This window comes from Orbicella franksi, chromosome 8, assembly GCF_964199315.1.
Source record: "Orbicella franksi chromosome 8, jaOrbFran1.1, whole genome shotgun sequence".
NCBI classification, from domain to species: domain Eukaryota; kingdom Metazoa; phylum Cnidaria; class Anthozoa; order Scleractinia; family Merulinidae; genus Orbicella; species Orbicella franksi.
This window is the reverse complement of record NC_138152.1, coordinates 23,030,639-23,056,540: the sequence shown is the minus strand read 5'-3', so window position 1 is coordinate 23,056,540 and position 25,902 is coordinate 23,030,639. Positions and strand designations below refer to the sequence as shown.

At 40.4% G+C, this 25,902-nt stretch overlaps 1 protein-coding gene and 1 long non-coding RNA gene across 2 annotated transcripts in view; one reads left to right on the top strand and one right to left on the bottom strand.

The window, feature by feature from the left end:
• The window catches only part of LOC145495444 (uncharacterized), a 103,564-nt gene extending 77,944 nt beyond the window's left edge, over positions 1–25,620 (bottom strand). Inside the window, exon 1 of the mRNA XM_081475061.1 lies at positions 23,782–25,620. Within this exon, the coding sequence (XP_081331187.1) occupies positions 24,454–25,620 (1,167 nt within the window). The 3' untranslated portion in view covers positions 23,782–24,453. The remainder of the gene's footprint in view (positions 1–23,781) is intronic.
• The window catches only part of LOC145495464 (uncharacterized), a 337,143-nt gene that overhangs the window by 250,221 nt on the left and 61,020 nt on the right, over positions 1–25,902 (top strand). The window lies entirely within an intron of this gene.

Below are 25,902 nucleotides of genomic sequence, written 5' to 3'. Positions count from 1 at the left end.
AAGGCGCGGTAGATTCCCTCTTGTTTTCACTTGATTTATTGAAGTTTTTTCTTTATATTGTAGAGTTGTAGTAGTTTACTCAGTACGTAGCAATTTATGCCCAGCCTTGACAGAAAATGTGGAAGGCGCGGTGGCTTCATGAGTAGTGCGCTCGACTCCAGAGCGAGCGCTCAAGGTTCGAGCCCTGGCCGAGGATATTGTTTTGTGTCCTTGGGCAAGACACTTAAATCTCACAATGCCTCTCTTCACCCAGGTGTATAAATGGAGTACCGGCGAATTTAATGCTGGGGGTAACTCTACGATGGACTAGCATCCCATCCAGGGGGGCCTAGAAATATACTGCTAATCGCGTCATGCTACTGAAACCGGTATAAGCTCCGGCCTGATGATCCACTTGGCTCGTATGCAGACTTGATGGAAAATGAACATTATAGAAATGGAGGGAGCCAGAGAGTTTAGATTCACCAACTGATGAGTACGACAGATTAGAACACCTTGGGAACACGACGAGAGAAGAGAGTGGCATTTGTATTATCAAGACCAAAGCGTAAGAGAAAGAGAACGTCGCTGCCTTTCAGCTTGGAAATAAAGTCTGCGTTCTCGCGTCAATCTAGAGGTCTATAAAGAAGGTTTGAATTTATCGTGGAGTACATTGACTACAGAACGAACTCCACCCCTTGCTTGTTCTGTGGTCGTTCAATAATTTAGCTGTGCAGTTCACGCACTGGCAGACTTGTTACCCTGCCAAATTATTCTTCTACTTACTTTATTTAACTTCGTGCAGAGTTGTTGAGATGGATTGGGTTAAGGCTTCGTAATTCATAGGTCGTGCATGGTCATAGTCCTAGGTCGTGCCATTCTTAGTAAGAGTGCGTATAATATCGTTTTTTCTCTTCCTCAACGCGTTTGTTTCCATCATTTCCATATTTATTTAGAGTGCCGTAATTATGGTGATACGTAGAGTTCGTATTCCCCTTGATTCTCTCGTCTGTTTACATGGCCGTCTTAAAATATCAACCAATAGTAAAGCAAATCACTTGGTGAGGACATCGCTTAAGCCTTTGCCTCTCAAATAACGTGCTTTTAGTACGACTTCAATGCACAAGCGACTGTGAAAGCCTTATGCACTAGTTAGCAAATGTTCGAAATATCTAACAGGAAATGAAGATGTGCCGGAGCGAAGAGGTTAGATATGACGCAAACATTTTCTCATTTATATCACGCAGATTCTCGATGAAGGACAAGACGAAGAGGAAGAGGCAAAGAACTCAAAGAAATGGAAAGCCTCTTAATGCTTTTAAACAATAAATATCTTTTATGGAATTCAATTTGCTGTTTTTCTAGTCTCTTTAAACGACCGCCGCTCACAAAATTCCGATGGGATAAAAATAAATCCATATCATAATTTAGAGCACTTGGAGTTTGTTTTCGCCCCGACGCTATTCGGCATTAGAAATGGGATTTGTTATGAATTAAGACTGGTTCTTATTCTTTTGCCAGAGCAAAATTTCTACTCCTGTCTCTATTCCTATTGTGCAGAAAAACGGGAATCAAATGTTGCACTTTTAACCACGCTGAGATGTTCTCGCAGAGAAGTGGCCGCCATATTGAAATGGAGATGGTTGCTATTTTACTTGTCACGTGAACTTAAACTTGATCTTTGATTGGTTAATAGTTTGTTTTTGTCCCGGTTATCAAATTGGATAACCGTGCCGGACTGTATAATAAACAAAATAGCACATGGTTGCTTTGTAGATATGAAATAACTCTTCTCGTTTTCAACTTAATATCGTACTCTTTCGCTGCGCTCACTCGTGAAATACGAGTTGAACCACAGGCACCCCAAGCTCACGCCTTGCGAAAAGCGAAAAATACATTAGTTCTATGACACGTACGTATTTATTCATCAAGCGTCTCGCGCGCGTTGTGTGTCTACGGCGCTAAGGTTCCTGGTGACTCTGAACTGACGCAGTTTCAGGTTAAGCGCAACCTCGTCCCCAGGGCCCTCTCCACTTTTTAAAATGACCGGCAGGAAAATAGCCTAGGCAAGGCTGAACTAACACCCTTGCTGACTGGCCCATTCATACGAACGGGCTGATTTGTTTAAAAACATCTTAAAGAAATATGGCGGACGTGGCGAGTAAAGAAGGTCGTATTGCAGTTCAGTTCAAACGGTGTTTAATCAGACTGCAGTTAACAATTCGAAAGGTGAATCTTTAATTTCCGTTAGATTTTAATTTACAAGATTTAACCTATACCACAGAAGTAGAAATAAGCCCGAGAAAATATACATAACAAGCATTATTGAAGTAAAGATGATCAGATCTGCCGAGTATGTTGTTTTTCTGTTCTATCTTCATGCCTAATTAGGTTTTCTGCGTACGGAAGCAAAGCTAAGTAGAGCTATCGATGGCCGGGATGAGAGAATTTGAAGTGTTTGTTGTGTTCGAATTTCCAATCTAAAAGGATATTTTGCTCGTTACTGACCATTGCATTTTTAACGGAAAATCGTTTCTATTTTCTTCTGTCCGGACACGTATTCCTTAAATATTGGCTTTCCGTTTGTATTAAGTTTAGGCTCATTTCAAACCTTATTTAAAATACACTCTTTTTCAAGTAATAATATTGTTTTTCCGGCCGAGGTTGATTATTTTCATTTTTCTTTCGGTTTTAGGTTGAAAATATTGTTGTGAATATTTTTAGATTATAGCATTTGCACCGAAGGATCCACTGTAATTGGCTACGCTGTAGTGGTCTCCCTGCCGAATGATTTTTGATGTATATAAGTTAAGTATTTTAGTCAGGTGAAGTTAAATAAAATAATATATAAATGACACTTCTGTTGTCAAATGTATTTTGTGCCTGGATGGTGTTAAAAGTAATTCTAGAGCCAGGCTGCAAGCATTTAAGACTTATTGATATTCTGCCCTTAATTAACTTCTTGCAGAAGTGTTATTAGCATCGAATACACGGCTAGTATTGTTACTGTTGCTTTTTTTTAACTGTAATTAGCAATTTCAACACACAAAATCTCATCAAAATCTCATCCTGAGCCTCAGGTTTATTCTTAAAAATGTTCTGAAAAATTTTCAAATTTCAGCCTTGATGTTTTTATAAAATATATTCTTATAAAAAAAGAGTGTAGCAGAAGAACTAATTTACAGAGGAAGGGATTTGAATTTATTGCCTTTTTCTGTCTGGCGTCCTTCGGATTCTCATCCCCATTGGAAAAGTGAGATCTGAGAATATAAGTACGTCTGGATGGATGTCAATTAAAGTGCTATGGATAAATTGCTTTTAATTGGCATCTTGGCTCTGGAAAGGGCAAATAAAAACTGTTATGAAAAAGGGTTATGAGTGATAACGAATTTGCAAAAGAATCTTACTTACTGACATAAAGCCAATAGAAATAGAGGATCTATGTACTGCTTGCGCTACTGTACAATAATTTCTCTCTTTTATTTTATTGCCTATACTATTTGTTTTCACAAAATTCATTGTGTACAGAATTACAGCTGGGTGGTGATTTCTCTTTGCACTTCTTGAGTTTGCTGTTTTCTTGGTTTTCCTGTCAGTCAGGTAAGCAGTGAATCGCATCAGTGTCAAACATACATAAACAGAATAAGTTTGAGAAAAAAAAAATCTGAAACCAGTATTACCTGATGTTGTTTCTGTACTCATTACTTTGACTTCTATCTCAGGATCATAACAAACACGACAGCAATTCAACACAACTTCAAGCACTTAGAAGAGAGCCAAAATTATAGCACTGCATAGCCCTGTATTTTTTAGGCAATTTAAGGTGTCCGGTATGTGGCGAAACACTCTCTCAAGTGTTTGATATATGTTGGCCGTTTTTATACCAGAGGATGCATTATTCGTGCGGATGACTAATGCATCTTCACCATTTTTAACTTGGAAAATATTGTTTTCCAAGTTATAGTGGTGAAGCGATTTCACTCCATCACTCCTTCACTTCCTGTTAGACATTTGAAACCCCGGGGGGGGGGGGAAACTCCCATATGAAAAGGTCAGGGATTCTCGTAACAAAATTTGAATTTAACTCCTAAAGGAGACTAATATGGGAGTTGCTCGAGCTTTATTAGACCCCTAAAAGATACCACTTAAAACGGAATAGGTTCGATTACTAGCCACTGTTCAAGAAGCGAACAGGCTTCGAGCGCACTTGAAGACCCGACTCGCGTACTCGAGAGATCAGCAGAAATCGAGCCTAAAAGCAGATGTTAAATGAGAGCGTTTCTTTTAATTACAAAAAAAAATGGTGACGTTTCGTCTACAACAGCCTAAGTGAGACCAGAATCCTTGATTTGTACCCGAGACGACGAGCATCCCCGACCTTTTCCTATAGGAGTCCCCCCGGGTTTCGAACGTCCGCCGTTTAAGGCCGTTTTACAGTCGCTTGCATCGTGTCGCGTTCTATGAATTTCTGACGTAAGTACTCAATATTTTACCGCAGAAATGCTCCACATTGAATACATTTCGCACGAACGTTTTTATAAATAGAAGCTACCTGTAATTATATAAATAGTTCATTTCCCAAAGGCGCCCGCTCTTACAGGCTTAACCGTACTCGATTGCTGAAGAAGAAGACATTGAAAGTCACAAATTGACAAGGCTGGGAGTTCTGCAGTCTTTAATATCGCCTTGGAAAGGGAAAGAAAACAACTGAAAATAAAAGTTATTAATGCACGGGGTACTCGTAATTGGTCACCCATCCAAGTGCGAACCCCGACGAACAGGGCTTAACTTTGTTCAGCGGACGAGACGTGGCGCTGTCCTTGTGGTATACATACAGTGTAGTGACTCTACGCTGACCGCCTTTTTTTTTAAATTTTTAAGATGAGAAAAGGTAACAAAGAGAGAAAAAAATCACTGATATTGGCTGAGAAAATAAAAAACGAAAAAAAAAAATGAGAGGAGTGGAAATGAAAATTATTCCTTGCTTTTGTGATCGAACAAGAAGCGGTACTTTCTCTATAATTGTCTCGTTCTCTCGGACCAGGATAACTCGGTCTCTCGGACTGATAACTCTATGAATGTCTTGAAGAGTGTAACATCTCCTCTTGTATTCCCTTACCGTTGCGTTTTGCACTATTTCTTAACAATGCCAGTGAGATTCAACTTTAACTTAACCTACCGATTAAAACCTTAAGTCAGCTGTGGCATCAAAATTGTGACTGTTTACAGACGATACATTTTCCAAGTTGAGTGGCTCTAGCCACTTTGATTATACTTAACACGAATTATCCGTGTGGATGAACGAGGGAAAAAATTTGTAGTTCGCCAGGTTGAATGTATCTAAGAAGTAAAGGAGAAATAAAATTGTAAAAACCCGTGCTATGTATTTGACATTCCACATCCAGACAACTCTTATAAATATGAGTTCCTCTGTTTTACACTGAAAAATTCAGGAATAAATGGGTCTCGTAAGGGATCATAAATTTTCCAAGGCTGCCAATTGAAATAACCAGTTTAAAAGTTCTTTATTCGGGAACAAATTTGTAAGAACCTGAGAAGCAAGAATCCTTTTGTATTATAAGACAATCATTGGACTTAAATTGGTTGTCACAATAAAAGCAATTGTGAGAGTGGTGCATTTCACTAATCAGTAAAGGATAATTGATATGATTTCTCAACACAACCAGAACACAATATTTTTTTTTTTACATAACGAAAAAAATAATTGTGTTACACATAATTACTCATAATTGGAAAGTAAGAAAAGACATGCTCAGTCAAGGTCAGGCACAGATTCCACTAAGGTCTATTAGTTTATGAAAAGTGAAGCCCATTGTTAACTAAATGCTGATGGATCTCTGGGACCTTTTTCTGAGTTAAAGGCAGTATCAATTCCATAATTCCCTTATTTTCATCCATAACAAGGAAGAGGCTGTTCTCCTCCTGATTGGAGAAATGCACACACAAAAACTTCTGCATTGGGTTACAACTTTTGTGCTAACACCTCTACTCTGAAAATGTACACCCAAATCCAATACAGTTCTTGAGAGCTGGTCATTGACATTGCAATAAAGGTGCTTAGGCAGAAATGAGAAGCAACATGATGTGTTGTGACGTGTCAATATAAAGTTGAAACAATTGAGTACTTTCAGCTGCTTATAAGGTACATACACTATTTTTGTTTTAATTTTCTGCCAATTATTAACTATAACTAACTTCTCAATTACATGTATTCATCCACTGATAGGCATATACTTCACTTGGACAGGAAAACCGTACAAGAAATAGTTCAGGCAAAAATATTTACTAGAACAAGTTTGATTCCAGATTAACTTTACTCCAAATGGCTCTTACTAATCAACAGGATTTAACACATTACGCAACAATTGAGAGTGACCACTAAGGTATAGACACATATTAAACCATTGGTTTAAATTCAATTGTAGAAAATTAAATTCAGTGTAACTAGGTCTCATTGGTACCTAAAGAAAAAATAGCTTAGACTTTAACTGTGTACTTTCCTTAAACTTCATGTACACTCATTTAGAGGCAAATTCGGCAAGATCGTTTCAAAATGTTTTGACAAGTGTCTTAAATATTGTACATGTATTTTCAAGAAATTGAATTTTTCATGAACATCGCCATGTTTTAGATACCATACCACCTTAAGGTCAGTCTGAATTGAGAGTGAAATAAAGACTAAAAGCATGGAAAGACTGAAATCAACTATAATCTTCTTTATTTCAAATAGATACACGTAAACTGATCGCTCAACAGTACAAACAGGCAGCTTACGTAGCACTCCAGTTTCTTTAAGAAAGCGATCTGCTTCCAAAAACTCAGCGAAAATAACGTGTTATCTTCCCAGGAAGCCATCACCACTTCGTGCAAAACGTTTCCACGTCGTAAGGTAAAGTTCGAAGTCAACTTTGGCTGTCGTTTTGTTTTGGTCTTCTCAAAATGTCACTTAATAAAAATCACCAAGATTTTTGGAGATTTTGTACCAGGTGAATTCTAGCAAAACAAAGGTACTTGCCACGGAAAGCAACACACTCAAACGTCGCATAAGTGGAGCAATTGAGATCCGATTACGGAAGCCCTTTTTGAACATAGACAATAGCTTAGAATAAGCCAACATTTATGACACCATCTTCGCCTCCTCGACAACCGAGAGACCACAATGAACATCACATAACTCTTCTTAACACTCCAAACTTTTTTCGTGGCTGACGAAGTTCGATGGACCCGAACAAAATATCCCACTTTCGTAGTATATAGCCATTGAAATTATCCTTTTTATGTGGTTGATTACATTAACGTTGATGACGTCAGGATTGAGGTGTGGCTCATAAATAAAATGCGCGGGAAACTTCTTAATTTATGTGGGACGTGTCTGGGCAAGTAAGTAAGTTTCGATACCAACTAGATGAAGTCTGTTTGAAACTGGAAATTTATCTATATTTTAAACCAGAAAAGACAGCCAAAAAAAATGCCATAAACGCTATTATTTTAGTCCTGTGTTTTCTCCGGGAGCTCTCGTGGGTCTTGCGTTGATCGCGGTCTACTTAACAGATAAACAAACTATTGCTGGTTTTCAAAATAAAATTGCGCTCGAGCTCCATCTAGCCAAGTCACTTATTGGTATTCACTTGCTAGAAAATTCTCGAGCTTTGGTTTATTCGAACCATTATAAATTGCCAAAATGGCCCTTTTTTAATGTGAAAGATATGCAAACTGCTTTGAACGCTTGTTGAACTTTTCGAGAATGTTAATCGAAATAAAACCATACAGCGTGACAAAAGATAAGCGCGTAATTTTTATAGCCTAAACTGTACAGCCTCGCAAGTGATCCCGGCCCGGAAATGATCCCCGAACTGCAAATGATCCCCAAATTGTACTACAAATGATCCCGGGAACGGAACTGATTCCACCGCAAAAAGTTAGAAATGGCGTGGACTCTATGAAAAGTCCATTATCTTAAGTGAAGAAAAGACAAGTACCTCAGGCATAAAAGCAGCAATAAAAAACGTCTATCATACTGCGCAAAATACTAAATTGAAGTGAACACTTCTTACACTTGCGTCCCAGATAGCTACGGGGTCCCACGAAATTGCCTAAGATTCCTTCGTGCTAGTTACGGTAGTAAAAATGTAGTCAATCCACTTGGGAATTCTCAGTTTTCTCCAAATTTGAGGATATAGTAAAAATCCTGTGTTGTCATACATCTCAGTCCCAAAGAAGCTGTAAAATTCAGCAGTAAAACCGTCATTACCAGGAGATTTATTCTTTTGAAAACATTTTAAGGCATTCAAGCAGTCATTCTCCTTCAGCAAGCCCTCGCAGTTCTTTCGTTGTTCGTCGTTCAGCGTCTTGATCTTGTCATTATCGAAGAACACATCGAATTTAGGACCGTTTAATTGAGGATTTTGTGACGAGTATAAAAATTGATAGTATCTTTTTTGTTCTTTTAAGATTTTCTTTGTGTCCAGGGTGCTGCTTCCGTTTTCTTTTATAAGGCTGGTAATGCATTTGTTGTCTTAATTTCGTCTCTCAAGATTAAGGAAATATTTCGAACTTCGTTCGCCAAACTCGTGCCAACGGGCTTTGGAACGCACACATGCGCCCCTTGTTCGATCGCAGGAATCTTTTGCAGCTCTTTCTTAACTTTAGTGTATTTCTCGACAGCTTCAGGTGATGGGAAGTTTTCAACCAGATTCTCCAGTTTTGAGGCTTCTTGTATTAGATCTTCTTCATAATCTTTTTTCATTTTAGCTTTTTGTTTTGAATAACTAATTGGAAACGCCCTTATTTCCATTTTAATCAACTCCCAAAGGAGTCCGTTATCTTCAAGATCCTGATACTTGTTGATAAAGTGCGGAATTTTAAACATTAATTTTTCTGTATGTACATTATCTTCTAAGAGGAAGGAATTGAATTTCCAGAATCCTGGTCCTCTTGGGTATTCCATGTTAATTTGGAATACCACTGTCACTAAAGAGTGATCGCAACGTCCAGCGTGTTTGATTTCACATTTTTGTACTGAGCATTTTTGTAAAAGATGACGTGCTATCAGCCAATAATCTAATCTGCATTTTATTTTCAAGTCAGATGTTCGCCAAGTAAATTGTTTTTCTCCTGGATGTAGTGTTCTCCACACGTCGTTTAAATCTAAAATACACATCAATTGCTCGATCTCACTGGCAACATTTTTTCTTGACGAAATATCCCGTCCTCCTTCTTTATCGGTTTTGGAAAGAGGGCAATTAAAATCACCACCTAATATAATGCTGTCGCTGGGAAACTGTTGCAGTAAAGATCTGTGTTGTTTAAAAAATATAATTTGCGCGTTACCATTATTGGGTGCGTAAATATTAGCACATACAAATTTCTGATCATCAATACAAAACTGCAGGATAAGAATCCTGCCGTTTTCGCAACAAATTTAATTTCCTACTAGCACTTTAAGTCGAGGATTAAACAGAATTGCGACTCCTTTGCTCTGTTTACTTCCATGACTAAAGTACACTTTACTGTCCCACTCATTACTCCAAATTTTTTCTTGGTCAGTAGAACTATATGTCTCTTGCAAGAAAATTATTGAGTACTTCTTGATGTGTAGTTGCCTAAAGATAGATAGCTCTTCGTTTTTTTGAACTGTTTAAACCCTAACATTCAACGTAGTAAAACTTAACTTATTCATAATAACACCAGTCTCCAAGAAATCGTTCCGTTTTTGCGTATTTTAGATAGAAAATTCCAAAAAAATCTAAGTCTAAAAGTATGCGATACAAAAAAAGGAAAATTTAGAGTTATGCAAATCAGATAAGTCTCAAAGGAGCGCTATTGTTTTCGCTATTGTTTAGTTAAACAAAGAACTGTATGCATAATAAATGTATGGGGTTATACGGAAATCTTGCCGAAGGCGCTTTGCTTGGCGTGCGGTGCGCCCGCTCCAGCTCGACACGGCCACATATCGTTTCGAGGCCCATATGCTGGGTGATGAAATCTTGTGTAAATGGGATGCAATCTCCTCCTTCAGCTTTCTCTGGTATATTGTAGAGGACTAAGTTGTTCCTCCTTGACCTGTTTTGCAATTCCTCGATTTCATCTTTCAGCGCTTCGACGGTAACGTTATCTGCTTTTGAGTCTTAATCCGTCTTAACCTTTTGCAGGTCTTCTGTCATAGAGTTTAGTCCTCTTTCCATGTCACTCACGGTATTGTCAATCGTCGGCAATCTTCCATTTATCTGTTCGAGCACGTCCAGCTTTTTTAACTTTTCGTGTATGCTTTCCAAGATGGCGTCAGCCACGTGTTCATGTTGTGGCGTTCTTTCATCTTCACTACTTAAGCTTCTCTCTTGTCTTACTCGGTTTTCGGTAGGCATGACGAAAAGGAAAAGCAAAGGTCCTCTACCTAGTTTGAGGCTTATTTAGCTAATTTTATTGAACTGATATGATGCAACGGCAAAGCAGCGTCGGAGCGACAAAAAAAGCACGACTACCCCATTTGGCGTCCAGTCCCAGTCTCTCCCAAGCTTTGTTCACTTTCTTGAATTTGTTAAAGACAAGTTAATTGTGCAAAGATCGATTTAATATTCTAAAGGCCAAAAGGCAAAATTTCTTTCGCTATGGAAGCCTCTCCTCTCCTTATTGTAAATGGTAATAATTTAATATACGGTAAGCCTCAAAGCAAGACTGGATATATTAGGAATTAAGTGTTAGTTGTAATCTTACTTATTGTGATGCAATTTTTTTTAACCTTACGTTTTGTAGTGAAAGTGATGTAAGTGATGTTGTGATAATAATAAAACGTTAGGAGGAAAAAAAAAAAAACATCTCAGTCTCGGACCCAGTAAATTCATTCAGGGAACGATCTACTAGCTTAACTACAAACTTCAAACACAGGATTTCGTGACGTTGGATATCATTTTTAAAGCTGTAAACTTTGCATTCAAATCGTTCATACTGCACGTCTTCTTTCTTTTTATATAGTAACTGTTCTATCAAAATATTGTATTATTACTGTGAAACTCAGAAACCCATGAATACCAGAAATATTTAACGATGGTTATTGTATAGCAAGAAAAAAGCCAATTAAGCGTGAGAAAACTAGACCGCAAACACCAGAAGTAATAGGCAACGTTCAATATATTAATATTCTAAAATGGCTCCCAGGCTTTCAGAACAAACTTCCCTGTTTGGTGGTGTTTTCTTTGTATCCAAGTCTCTTTTGGGAATTAAAAAAAAAAAAGAAGCTTAAAAGATATGCAATTTTGACCCGAAAGCCTGGGATCGATGTTAGAATATTGATTGATCAAACTTGGTCTATTGGTTGTGGTTTTGAGGTTTCCTCGCGTATCTTGAAATTTATTGTGATTGGTTCAGTACCAAATTAACCTTTTGGAATCAAATCCAAATGTTCACGGTTTTCTGAGTTTCACAGTAATAAACAAAAAGCGATTGCGTAAATTTTAAATCAACTGTTCAAATTCCTGAGTCCTCAAATTCCGGTTCGGGATCATTCATGGTACAATCTGAGTATCATTCCGGTCCTGGAATCATTTGCGGTACATTTGGGGATCATTGCGGAACAGGAATCATTTGCTGGCCGGCATCATTTGCGGGGCTTTACAGAATTTTCACTTTGTATTTTTCTACAAAACCATTTGCCCTGTTTTGTCAATGGGAGTCTTCAAACTCTGGTCTGCAATACCGAGCGGCAACCGTTAACAGCTCGAGCAAGTTCGGTTTTTCGCTCTTAGCCCCGGTTCAAACGTCGAACTTTACATGTGTCGAACCTAATACCAATTTGGGTCGACCCAAAAGAAAAAGACAAATTGTGTAAATGAAGAGCTTGCTTTTCTTCCAAGTGCGATAAAGGAGGCTAGAACAAGTCGAAGAAGGCGACTCCAGCTGCAATAAGCATTAAACAATCCAAGACGATTTTTGAATTTGGTTCGCCTGATGTTATCGCTTCAATGGAACAATTCCTCGTCCAGTTCGTTCCTGTCGTCGGTTTCTTCAAGATTCATTTTTTTTTTGTCATTTTCCCTCAAAAACATGACTCGCAGTCAGTACGCCACCGAACTGCCTGCTTTCCAACCCGCTACAGTTTCATCGATTTCAAATACGGAACACCGCATGCAGAAGTATATTTCGTGCTCTCGAAGTAAGAGGAACATATATCGTCCCGCTCTTCCCGCTATTTTGTTCCAAAAGATCAAAACAGGCTGTCTGCGCATGACAAAAATGGGAAACGTGCAGAACTCTGGGTAAAAATTAATTTATCTAATGTATTTTTAATGCATGCGTTAGGTTCGGTACGTGAAAAGTTGGACGTCTGAATCGGAGTCGCACCGAAGTCGAACTGACCGACTGGCCATGTCGAACTTAATTTTCGGGTCGACCCAAATAACATGTGTCGAGCTCAATTGATTCAGACGTCGACTTCGTAATGTACTCAATTGGGGCTATTAGGTTCGGCACATGTAAATTTCGACGTTTGAAACGGGGCCTTAGACTCATACTCCACGAAACAAAAATACCTCGAGCTAACTATATTTTATCATTCATTTAATACAGCCTACGCTATTTTGCCTTTGTTTTTGCGGAGACTGGTGTGCACTACTTTTTACCGTGTTTAAATCATCTTCAATATATACGCTTTATACCAAAAAGCTGAGTACGTGAATAACAGTCATAATGAAATTTTAAAAGTATTTAACAAATATAATTTTTTTCCACGTTAAGTTAGAGCTTGCGAGTACAAGGTAATTTCGCTATTAAATATAATTTTGTAACTATCCCATAGGCAAGACATTTGCACTTTTCTCACAGCCCCACCATAGGGATTTCGTATTCTCCAGCTGCTCCACAGTGAGGCATTTGCCACCTTCTAAAAACAAACTGTCAAATGCCCGGGGGGTGGTTTGAGCGGGTTTGGAATTGACAGAGCCAAAACTACGTTCTGTGGTTTGATTTACCCAGTATCTACAACGTTACCCATAAGCCACCCCTCCGTGGCTATCCCAAGCTAAAAATGCAGCTGATATTTTACGAACGTGGGTTTGGGTAACGGGTTTTAGATCGAGTGGTTTGTGTATTAGCGATTCTTTAATTTTGTTTAACTATGATGCTTGCTTTACAAGCGGCTTCAGCACGTCAGGGTTCCAATCCTCCTTATAGAAGAGCGGAAGAGATCACAGAAATTATTTGTCAGCAATCTTGTCTTTGCGCACTTAAGAAGAATCCTCGCTGCATTTTAGTAGCCATTGGAAGGAAGTCATTCCTGCTCGCTAGCTCATGGAGTCATTGTTGTTCGCTATAGCCTAGGGAGTCACTGCTTTTCGCTAACACAGGGATTCAATGCTGCTCGGTGGCCCAGGGAGTACATTGTTGCCCACTAGCTTAGGAAGTACATTGTTGCCGGCTAGTCTTGGGAGTCAATGCTGCCCGCTACCTCAGGGAGTCACAGCTGCCCGCTAACCCGGGAGTCACTGCTGCTCTCTAGCCCAGGGAGTCAATGCTGCCCGCTAGTCCAGGGAGTCACAGTTGTCCGCTAACCCGGGAGTCACTGCTGCTCTCTAGCCCAGGGAGTCAGCGCTGCCCGCTAGCCCAGGGAGTCACAGTTGCCCATTAACCCGGGAGTCACTGCTGCTCTCTAGCACAGGGAGTCAATGCTGCCCGCTAGCCCAGGGAGTCACAGTTGTCCGCTAACCCGGGAGTCACTACTGCTCGCTAGTCCAGGAAGTCACTTGTGCCCGCTAGCTAAGGGGGTCACTGCTTCCCGTGCCTCTAGCCCAGGGAGTCAGTACTGCTTGTTAGCTTTGATTAGTTAGCAGTGCAATATCACTTACAGATATTTTATCATGGGGGTGCGGCTAAAACTTCCTTCCGACAAGTTCTTCAACTGATTGTTATTTAACTCCCTGCAAAAAAAAAAAAATATATATATATATATATGTAAGGGTCAAAGTTGAATATATTTAGGCTAGGCTTTTTTAGGTCTCTGTGTATCTCCAAATAATTCATTCTATAGTGATGAAACTCATATGGCGTGTAAAGCAGAAAAATTTGTTTACTTTATTAATAATCACGTGTCCATCGAGATGTGAAATCACTCCCCAGTGACGTCATATATATATGTCAGCAATGCCAGAGCCATAAAAGAGAGGAGGTAGGAGGCCTCTTACTTTTTACCATTTTTCTTTATCGTAGACGAAACAATACACAAATAATGTTGCCGAATACTCTCGTCCTGAAATATTTTGGGCTCATTATTATTTGCTAAACTAGTTTACCTGAATGATACAAAATGCTGCCAATAGGCCACGTTTGATATATCAATATTCAACACGGCTCCGAGGCTTTCGGGTCAAATTGCAATTTTTTAAAGTTTATTTTGTCCCTTAATTCTCAAAAGAGACTTGGATACAAAGAAAACACCACCAAACATAGAAGTCTGTCCTGAAGGCCTCGAAGCCACGCTAGAATATTGATATATCGAACGTGACCTATTGAAAGGGAAGGAGGATATAAGGAGTGTCAATGTGGAGCAGGGTTATTCCCATACATAAGTATACGGGCCGCCCCCCCCCCCCCCCCAAAAAAAAAATTGGGCAACAAGACAAATTTGGGCAAATGGAACGCATTGTAAAAGCCCTGCCCACACTGTCTTCACAAGAAGATCCAAAAACCTGCTCTGAGAGCATAGCCTTATTGACCGCAATTTGTGACTTGGACCTTATTTTCGTAGTGTGTGAGCTGAAAGTAATCCTGAGTGATACTAATAGTCTGTGCCGATAACTTCATGGGAGGACGGTCGACGTCATCTCCGCTCGTAGAAATGCCGACATGACCATTATTCAGTCCTTGTGCCAGTGTCGGAGTGAAGAAAGTTTCAACAGCGTATGGAAGATAGTATCAGGAATGGGTCTGAAAATGAAGAGGTGGTTGGCCAATTCTCAGTTTGAATTACGAGAAGCCAGGGTACCCAGACAAACGCCATCGCACCGTCCTCAAGCCCTTGTAGGTGAACATGCGCAAAGACAAACGCAGCTGACACCGGAATCGCACCACCGTATTAACACTTACTATGCGTCCATCGACAAGGTGCTTGCCGAGCTTGAGCTCAGGTTTAGCGGAAATGACCAGGAAATACTCTGTGCTTTGGGAAATATCTATCACAGTGAAACACCTGACAAAGAAAGCTTCTCCCGCGTTGCTGAACTTTACAAAATCGACGGCGAGATTCTGGAAGCCGAGCAGAAAATGTACGCGAGTTTTCGTGGCGCGCGCGGATTAGGCTGCATGACTGTTTCAGAAATGCTGGAGACAATGCACGAGAATGATCTATTTTATATGTTTCGTGAATTTTCTAATGTCCTCGCAGTGATACCTGCTACATCCGTGTTCTGCAGAACGATCATTCAGTGCGTTGCGCAGATTAAAAACTTACCTCCGCAGCACCATGGGGGAAAAACGTGTCAGTAGCATCGCACTTATTAACATTGAAAGGGCATATGCCAACTCTGTAGTCAACCATGACATGAATCGTATCATTGATATCTTCGGCCGTCGAAGTGGCAGAGACTGCTATTTCTTTAAACGTGTTTTATGAGCTCGTATGACAGAATCAAATGTAAGAATATTTTCACTTCATATGCAGGTCTGTGTTAGTGCACCGTTAGTGACCCTCGTTTCTTTTCGACTCAGTTTCGTAAATATTAGGACGACTTGGGAGAATTTTTTTGGGCAAATGGCTCACCGCCCTCTCCCCCTTCCCCCCTGGCAAAAAGTTGCCCGTACGCTTATGTTTCCATACAGAACCAAAGATCGTTGGTAACAGTTACAAATTGGTTTATTTAACTTCCCGGATTGCAGCATCATTACAGTTTCATTGCTCTCTCACGGACGAAACTCGTGCTCTTATACAAGTACACCTGGAGTTTCCAGAAACTTGTTGCAAGGTTTCTAAATTCGAATATTACGTGAAAAATAGAACATTCCAGAAGGTTTTAGGTCACGGCTGAATGACTTCCGGTTCGAGATCTTTAATGGACGTTCCGAAAATGCGGAGTGCGGGGTGCGGAGTGTAAAAAAGTAAAAAAAAAAACAATAACAAAAAAAAAAGGAAATAAAAGAAAAATTAGAAATAAAATAAAATTCAAAAGTGAATTGAAAGAATAATTAAACACATAAGTAAACTAAAAATAGAAATTTAAGAAATAATGATAACAACAATGATAATAATAATGATAGTAATAATAATAATAGTAATAATAATAAAACTAACACCGTCTGAAGTGGACCGTTCATTTCGTGGTCATTTCATTTAGTCTAAAAAAGGTATCTCAATGTTACACTGAGATATCTTTATGAACATTCTCAATGAGTGTTTTGAAAGATCTGGCGCGCACTAGAGGCAAAGAAAAAAATATTTCAGCCATTTAAATGGGTTTTCCAGCTATGAAAAGTTCCGAAGGGTACTTGACTTTTTCCTCCCAGGAGGACGCCGAAAACGAAAACATCACTTACTGGAACACGAAGGCAAGCAAAGAGCACGAAATTGATACTTTGTTGTTATTCGACTCTGATCAAGAAACACAAAGTGATAATGATGATGATGATGATGAGAGCTCGGCACTAGAAACTGATGCTGGTTCTTCAAGAGATCATGTTTTATCTGTGGAAGACGAGTTTTTGCTAGTTATGATGAAACTTCGTTTAGGCCTAACCAATCTTGACTTAGAATAAGATTTAATGTTGCAGAAGCGACAATGTCAAACACATTTATTTCATGGTTAAATCTGCTGTTTATTCAACTTGGCACCCTAAAAATGTGGCCTCATAGGAACGTCATCCTTGAACACATGCCCAAAAAGTTCAAGAAAGATTATCCAAATAACATTATTAGGAGTTGAAAATTCATTTTCCGTCCTCCTTTGTTATTCAGTCTCAAAGTTATTCAAACTACAAATCTACGAATACACTGAATTCCTGAGTTGGAGTTGATTCCATGGGAGGCTTCATGTTCATTTCACAGTTGTATACGGGGTCCATATCCGACAAACAGATAGTTTATAGGAGTGGTTTTCTCGATTTACTCTCAAGGAAGAAGGAAGTATCAGAAATCTTTGAAGGTGACAGCACAATGGCTGATAAGGGATTTGACATAGAAGGAGATTTACAGAAAATCGGACTAAAACTTAACACTCCTCCATTTTTAAAAGAAAAGCCACAATTCGATGAAAGTCATAAGAACAGAGAACACAGACAACAGCTACACATAGAATTCATGTGCAAAGGGCCATTTGAAAAGTTAGGCGTTTTCTTTTTTCAACAGTAGACTCCCAATCAGCTCATTGGGAACAGTAAATCAACTCTGGACTGTGTGCTCTTTACTCTCAAACTTTATGGATCCTATTTTAGCTAGGTAGGGCAAATACTAACTTTTGCAACAGTAAAAGAAATCAAGATCTACTTCAAAACAAATCATGACAAAAACCTGAGATACAGATTGAAAAAAACTGCTTATTATATTAATCAATGAGAACCTGTAATCTAACTTATGTTTGTCCTTATGTGCATATCCAAGGAAAGTCAACTAAAGCACTCATTTGTAACAATAAATAAGACACTTCTTTTCCTTCCTTATCCATTCAAAGGAGCCTCCATTGAGGCATTAATTTTGATGCGGTATTGACAGTTACACTGTAGGCATGGCAGAGTGACACTTCACATGAATTAACAGATGTTGCGTTTTCTTTACTCAAGAATGGAATGCAATGCTTAAAATAGAATGTGGTTAATTTTTGTAAAAGTGCATTGTTCCAGTAGGTAGAATCAAAGCTAATACGCTCTACAGAAAGACTGCGTGATACTGATAGATATATTACAAAATCACACCAAGGTAAGTCACTAAGGGCAAGTTGACCCTGGATTTGTGATAATAACCCTGTTTGTCATCAGTTCTTAGCTTTGGGACTCCATCAACCATACTGCAGGGGAAATTTACGTCCTCACATGCTGCGTCCATGGAGTGATTCCTCCAAGTGTATGGACTCTGCATTTCCAATAATTTAAAGGGACGGACGGACGTTGGGTCAAACACCCTACCATCAGTAGTGGCACCCAGGTAGGGGTGGTAGGGGATTACCACAAGGCCATTGTCATATACTGTAAAGTTCTTATTCAGGTGCTTCTGAATTTTCCTTGCATAGTGAGATCGAACTACTTTTTCATTTTGTTTGCCATGACGAATTCCTGTTACATTCGAAAGATCCTTTGCTTCAAAAATACTTTCAAGAAATGGCTCTGTAGGCTCCCGTTTTCTATGAAGTACTTTCCCAAAATTTGAAGGTGTAAGTCGAAGTTTACGTTCTTCAAACTACGTGGGGTCCTGAGCTTGGCTAACAGTGTTGATCTGGATGTCCCAAGCTCGTTCAATGTTTATGCTAATGTTTTGCACAATTGGTTCTGACGTTGTATATGAAAAGTTACTGAGGGAAAAATGGTTGGCGGCATGCACTAGAAACTGGGATCTTTGGAAAAACCAACACTCCTTGTGGTTGCTGATTCCGTGGAAGTGTCACACAATTGTTTGGTTTATAAAAAGCAACGGTTGTTTTGGTTTCCTTTAAATCAGTCAATTGATAGCCTAAAGTTGAACCCAGGGGACATTGCCAAAAACAGCATGGGTAGCTGATGAACATTCCTGATCACTCAGTAGGTTAGAAAAAGGGGAATGTTTTCCTGTGGAAAGACATTGACACATTTCCATCACATCTTGCTGCTTCCACCCATTTAACCTGAGATGTTTAACCCGTGCGTCATAAATTCTACCAGTTACAGGAGCCAGTTTTTGTTTGCGACCTTGATCAGATGAAGCTTTGACAAAAGTGATTTCATTACTGGTTCTGGGTCAATATTTGCACCTCTTGGTTTATGCTACTGTTGTGGAACACTGTTACAAGTCTGACCTGCTGGGATTTCCATGATTCCCAGCAGACACCAATGATTTAGTAAGTACAACAAGGCAAAAACATGGTTACAGTGGCCTCCAACCTTGCAATTGAGTTGTGTTATCATGTTACAGTATACCTCAACAACACAATACATTTTTTACAAAGACATGGGTCAGACATTGAAATATGACTGAAATGTAACAATTTTAATTCAATGTTGAAAGGCGTTGGTATACACTAACCATTGAATGTAATAAAAGTATAATTGGAACTTTCAAAATCTGGAGAAAATATTGTTGGAAATTTCACCTCGTCCGTCCTTTTCATTATTATTCTTATTAAAACGAATTGTACAGCAGGTTCAAAAAGCCCTGATAACTATTGTTTTGAATCGACGAAAAACCTTTTGGCTTAATAGTTGTCTATCGATGTAGAAGTTGCATAGAATCTCGACCTGTGGAATGTGACCTTCATATACACCTGCGTGATAATACACACACATAGAGAGTACTGGTTCTGTGACAGTGGGTATGAAAAAAGCAGTATCAGCTGTTGAAAAGACTCCCACCGTTAAAAGCTTCGCACAGGGCTCAGCTTTTAACGGTGGGTGTCTTTTCAACAGCTGATACTGCTTTTTTCATACCCACTGTCACAGAACCAGTACTCTCTATGTGTGTGTAACACGCAACATGAAAGAAAACAAAGCGCGGATCGGATATGCAGGGTCAAGCAGGGTATTGTTTTGATTCCGAAGAATTGACGTCATGAGATAAGAAGGGTCACGCGTGTCACAGAAATATTGCCTATTGAAGAAGTATCTGCACAAGTATATACGCCAAGATGGCAGCCGCAAGATATTCGTCCGATGTACTGCAATCAAGCAACTGTCAACTTTCCGAGGCCATCCAAAACCTCCCTCCAGAGCTTCGTGAGACAATTTACAAGGAGTATCTCGCAATAAAAAGAGGCAAAAAAAAGGAAATGGGCTGGGGAGAGGTACACAGTGAAATTGAAGAGGCTCCCTTCCGTGAAAAACGATCAAGAATTGTAAAGGTCATGTTTTGCCGTAAATGCAACTTATGTCGCCTAAACGGACTCTGTTACGAGTGTTATAAAAATTGCGTAAAACACTATGTCGGCTACCCCATATATGACGAGAACAACTACGACGAAATCTTTCAGAACTTTTACTGAGCGGCGACGATATTAACCTTCATTCGAATCAATAGTTTTGTTTTGAAATCTGTGAGTTGCGTGACGTTTTTTCTTAGAAAGACTGGAACCAAATACATATATTTCCCAGGCCCTCGGACGAGCAGTACTGAAAACATGGAGGACAACTCAAGATTTTTTCTTTGTTTGGGCCGAAAAAAACGAACCAGAACAGAATTTACAAAAAAATACGCTCAGTCAACGCGCTGTAAGTTATTTTTTCACCACAGAAGCTGCCGAAGTGAAGCGAGCAAGAGGAAACGAGAAAATAACAAGATTTGATCACAGCGTTCGATCGATCGTAACATGTAATATTCTTGAACAAGGGGCTCACTCGAGCCTGTTTAAGTTTTCTCTGCTTCTCGCATGGCTTCAACGACTTGATATGTTATCTGTCTGGCCTCTTTCTGCCAAACGGGTGTAGAAAGTTCCATGAAAATAAAGCAAATCGCGTGGAAAAGCACAATCATTTTGGCCTTCAGAAGTACTGTTGGGATATAATTTATTCAGCCAATCTCTAATTATAGCTCAAGTATGACATCATCCCGCCGCCCAAAAGCGCATGCGTATGTGTCAAAATACTGCGAAATTTAGGTAAAGGACAGATAAGCTACACCACAAGTGATAAGAGAGGCAAATGGATCAATATAGATAGCTTGCTGCATTATACCATTTATTAGCAAACAAATGAAGGTGCTTTTGGATGTGAGGTTGGCCACCTCTGATTCCTAATACGGCACGTACAGGCGCTTGTAAGGGGTATGGGGTGAGGCCGTCCACGGCGATAACCCCGGGTGAACCCGCCCCGGCCCAGTGGAGACTGGGGGGTGCTCAGAGATCCCTCGGGATCTCAAACCTCGTTCCCAGAGGTAAAATGGGAATTGACAGCCGCCTTGTCAGCGGCGGGAAGGTCCTAGCCGGGGCTAGGCAAGAACAGCTAACGAGCAGCCCCCGACAGGGCTTTTGCCCTTTTGTGTGACCTGTCACGCAACGTCACGCGTGACAGTAACGTAACCCAGTCACGCAACGTCACGCGTGAAGGTAACGTGGTGTAACACAATCATCTGTTTTTTATAAGACTTAGAGATAGTTTTGTGTTTTTTCGCTCAAAATTTAGTTCAAATTTGTGCTGGACTCCGCAAGTTTTTTTCTAAATTCTTGCCGAATCTGGTCTTTTTTTTCAAGATCTGGCTGGCGTGAATTTGTTTGTTTTTGCGCAAATTTTGAGCGTAAAGTCTCTTTAAGTTGGCGATATTTCTGCATTTCACGTGTGATCAGTTGAAACTCCGTGTGAGAAACACGATTATCATTCAGAGCTTGTGAGACAGAGCTGTTTATCGAGTCATGTTTTGCAATAGCCAGAGAATGGATTCTCGAGTGCTTATTAACTTTGCGTTCAAGCTTCTTGTTGACAACGGACAGGCCAGTGGAAGCTACGCCAGATAAAGCTGCTATCGCGGCAACATGCGCGCCGATAACAATTCCAACACCAGTAAGTGATGTTGCAACAGCCCCAGAAGACAGAGCTGCCGTGACGGCGCCAAGGCCAACCACGGAATAGTGAATCGCTTTCCGGACTTTTTTACATTTTTTCAACACAAGCCTGTAATGCTCAACCTCAACAGATATTTCTTTTTCAATTTTACTTATTTCAGTTAGCCGGAAATTCTCGGCATTTGTCGTTTCGGGAAGGCTTGGATAGATTTTTTTTCAATCTCGGAAGAAGAAGCGGAAGGTAACACATTTGCTGAAGACATTGTATAAAAAGAATTTTAATTTAACTCTAATTCAAAAACAAGCGGGAAGCCCTTGAAATTAAAGAGGGCGCCATTTTCGTTTTTAACGCTAATCTTGATTCTATAAAATGATTTGTCCGTAGAAGCGTCACGGAAAGCATTTTGCGATGAGTCCATGATATAGCTGACTTTTTCATAAGGCTTTCCTCTGACGTCAACCTTGGCAAGAAGGTTTGACTTCTTTCCATTCAAAAAGTTCTTTGTTGAGTCAACGATATCGCAGTGGATAAAGTAGCAACTCGGGCTGTTAAGCTTTTTGACATTTTCTTCTTTCCTTAAATTTCTCCCGATTCCAAGAAAATTGGCCAAACTCCAATCAAGCGAAATTTCTTTCGGTGATGGTGATGTATGTCTGTTTGAAATTTTTATAATAGAATTGGGATTATTCGTTTCTATAACCAATTTTACTGTCTTCTTATAATATTCAAAACTGGATTTCAGTTCTTTTGCGATACTCTCGACATTGTAATGGCCTTCAGGTAATGATGCAATCACATCATTAGTTCCTTTAGAAAACATTCTGCCAACAGTACTGAAATTATGCCACGAGTTGTAAAAAGAACAACTCAAAAGTCTGACATAGTTTGCTTCTGAGAGCGGGTCTTCAAAATAGATATCCTCGCCGTTCTCTTGTGTGACAATAGTGAGAACAACCATTTTATATTCAACAGATAAAATTACGTTTAAATATAATGGTGAAGTGGTGGGAAGCCCCGGAGACTGGACAAAAAGCAGTTATCGCAAAGGAAAAGGCGTGGACCAATTTCTTAAGCTACTTTCCAAAAGCTGACAAAAGCCGGTTTGTAACAGAAGCGCACTTCGACGAGAAGTTTTTCAAAGAAAGCGAAGGCTCGTTAGAAAGCGTCTTCGGTTCAGACAGGCGATATTGGAGCGCGGAAATGAAACAGGCGCTCGGTTTGGAAGACAGCGGAGGTTTTCCTTATCAATTGTCGCCGCGTGGTTCGAAAGTTTCCTTGCCCATCCCCGCGGAACCTTTCGAGGGCAAAGCGCCAAGCTTGAAGAAAATATTCAACGCCGAAATCAAAATCTACGTCACGCCTGGCCAATATTTCACAACAAAATGCAGAGAAAAATTTCAAAAAACCAAACTCAGGCACACTTCTGGAGCCGAATCAAAACACTGGTTAGGAGGTCCTGACATGAAATATTAGCCGCAACAGCTCAACTTCGCTGTTTTTTGCGCGACACAAGGGTGCGGAATTTCTCGCGAAATCTTTGACAATGGAATAAATCTGCCTCCGCAGATAAGAGCTTTTTACACCTTCCACGTGTATTTCACCGTCAGGTGCATTTTGTACCAGCTAGGAGGAATTCAGAGCATGAGCGCTTTGGCCGGAGATCCGCCTTACAGCCAATTCAACAATCATTATGACGTTGCTTCATACAAAAGGCTATGTAGCGAGTTCGGCATAGATCCCTCGAGCGATTTTCGCTTCACGCACGGGGCAAACCACGGTCTGGGAAGCGTTTACGTTTATGCGAGCGGCGCCACAGAAACTGACTATCAATACCCGGGATGGAACAAATTCAGTGATGAAGGCAGGAAAGCGATTCAAGGAAATCTGATTTATTTCATTGAACCGGGTGCTTCTGGTGATGCTCAAGCGGACTGGTTCGCGCTAAACACAGCATCTGGTTTGACGCAGGTCGGGTTGTCGAGAATTAATCAGTCAATCGAGGCTTTCGTCTATTGCATCCTGGGCGCGCAGGTAAATGTGAGAAGTAGCATTCTGGGCTCTGGTGGCCGAGCAAAAGAAGTCCAAGGCGAGTTTCTTGTTTTGGTGGGAGACGCGATCAGAGAGCCTGACTTGGCCAAGAGCGTGGAAAGGTACCAGCTCGCGGTGGATCAAGCGAAGGCCAGGCTCAATCTTACTGTAGCCCCCATGGCCTGGCTTATGCCCGCGCAAATGATAATCAACACCGAAAGCACGATCGGTTACAACAACAAGCAGGCGGTCTCTGGGATGAAACTTGGGGTGAACAGCGAGGTAAACCCAGACACAAAAAAAGCTGCGCTCAAGCTAATGGCAGGCGGCCCGTCAAAAATTAACCAACCTAACAACCATCCTTCCAACCCGATACACAAAGCCGCAACACCTGAATCAAAAAAATCAGCTTCGACCGAAACTCAGCAAGCACAACCGACGGCGAAAAAAATAGAGCCCACGGTTTCAGATAAAACACCGCAACACGAAATAAATAAAACAGCTGTCATTGTTGGTGTAGTAGGATTCTCGTCTTTGCTGTTCATGGCTTGGCGGAAAAGTTAACGCCGCTTCTTAATATATTTTTCGAACAAAAAGGCCACCGCGGCAAGAATCAGCAGCTAGGTGTTCTCGGCCAGAAACCCGATGGCTTGGCCTGCAGCTTTGAATAGAAAATTCACAATCGATCCAATAAGCCTGGGCAGCACAGAATCAAGTTTCGCGCCTATATCCTTAAGTCCATTTCCCAAAGCTTAGCCGGTGGCTTTTAAAGCCTTAGTGATTGAACCGACGACAGCCCCTATTGTAACCCCCGCGGCTAGAAGAATTGCAGTGACCGTCACGCCATATTTTTTGAAGATCTCTTTGATTCTTTCCAAGAGAGGCCGCGTCCTTTCCCTTTCCGCAATCTGAGTTTGCAAACGCGGGAGCTCTTCGTTTCTTTCTGCCACTCTCTCTCTCTCTTGCGGCTTCTCTGTCATCTTGGATGATCGCCTGATCTTCCTCGTTTTGGTGCCGTAGCTCGCTTTCGCGCTCTTTCAGGTCGTCCAACGGTTTTGTTTGGTTGAGCCTTTCTTCCATAGCGTTTGTTTCACTTTCTTTTGCTGCGAGGCTTGTTTTTAGTTTGTCGAGTTCTACTTGTTTTTTATCTCTTTTTTTTACTTCTTTTTCAAGATTGGACAATATTTTATTTTTGTTTTTAAGTTCTATTTGATAATTGTTTTTCAGCTGTTTTAGTCTGCGGATTTCTGCTTCATTTTCAAAATTGGAACCATAATCAGATTGAAGAGCGTCAATACGTGCATTGATTTGCTCAATTTTTTGCTGAAGATCTTTTACTTCAAGTTCTTCTTGTTTTCTTTTTGCAATGATGGCCTCTGTCTGTTTTAATTGATTTTCAGATTCTATCAGTCTTTGGCGTTGTTCTCTGATGGTGTCGCGGTCTTCAGCTATGATATTTCCAGCTCTAGGCCCAAGTTCATCTTTAAATGTGTCTAAAAATTTTTTCGTGAAGTCTGTCAAGTCATCTTTCATAATCTTGTACTCACCTCCTTTCTTACCAATTGCGACAATTTTACCCTTGTTTTTTCCGGTGGTGCCTTTCATAACTGCAAATTTTTCAGTGGAAAATTCAGGAAATACTCTTTTTAACCGGTCTAAAACACTTTTCCGTTCCGAAGCTGTTTCAATCAAAGTGGTATCTTCTCCAAAAAATGATGTCTCGGTATAAGAAGTGTCAGGCAGGCTGGACTGCTCGTGCTGCATAGTATGCATTTCCGTTTGCTCACCCCAGTGGTAGGGTGCGCCAGGTTGGTAGGGAGTGGATGCCGCACCTGGTTGAAAAGGTTGGGTTCTTTCAGCCTCTTGTTCGTCATCGTCGTGGTCAAGCTGATTGTCAAGGTTCGGGTCTTCGTGACCAAATTCGCCGCCGCCTTCCACCATAGCAATATATTCCAATTATGTTATTTTTAAATTAGAAAAATATTCGCTGGCGTAGTATACAATGTCAGTGCCAGAGAACCTTCGCCCAACGTACAACGAAAAGACATTACGCACCATGAAGGTCGAGTGCGCGGTCAAACGAATCACCTTTGACCGCACTGAAGCCAGCCCCGGCGAGATGCTGTATGTTTCAGTGCCCAAGCTGAACGAGAACGAGGTTCTGGTGCCGGGCTCGCTAGCGTTTGTCTTTGACATCGACCTTTCTGGAGGGCACGCCAACAA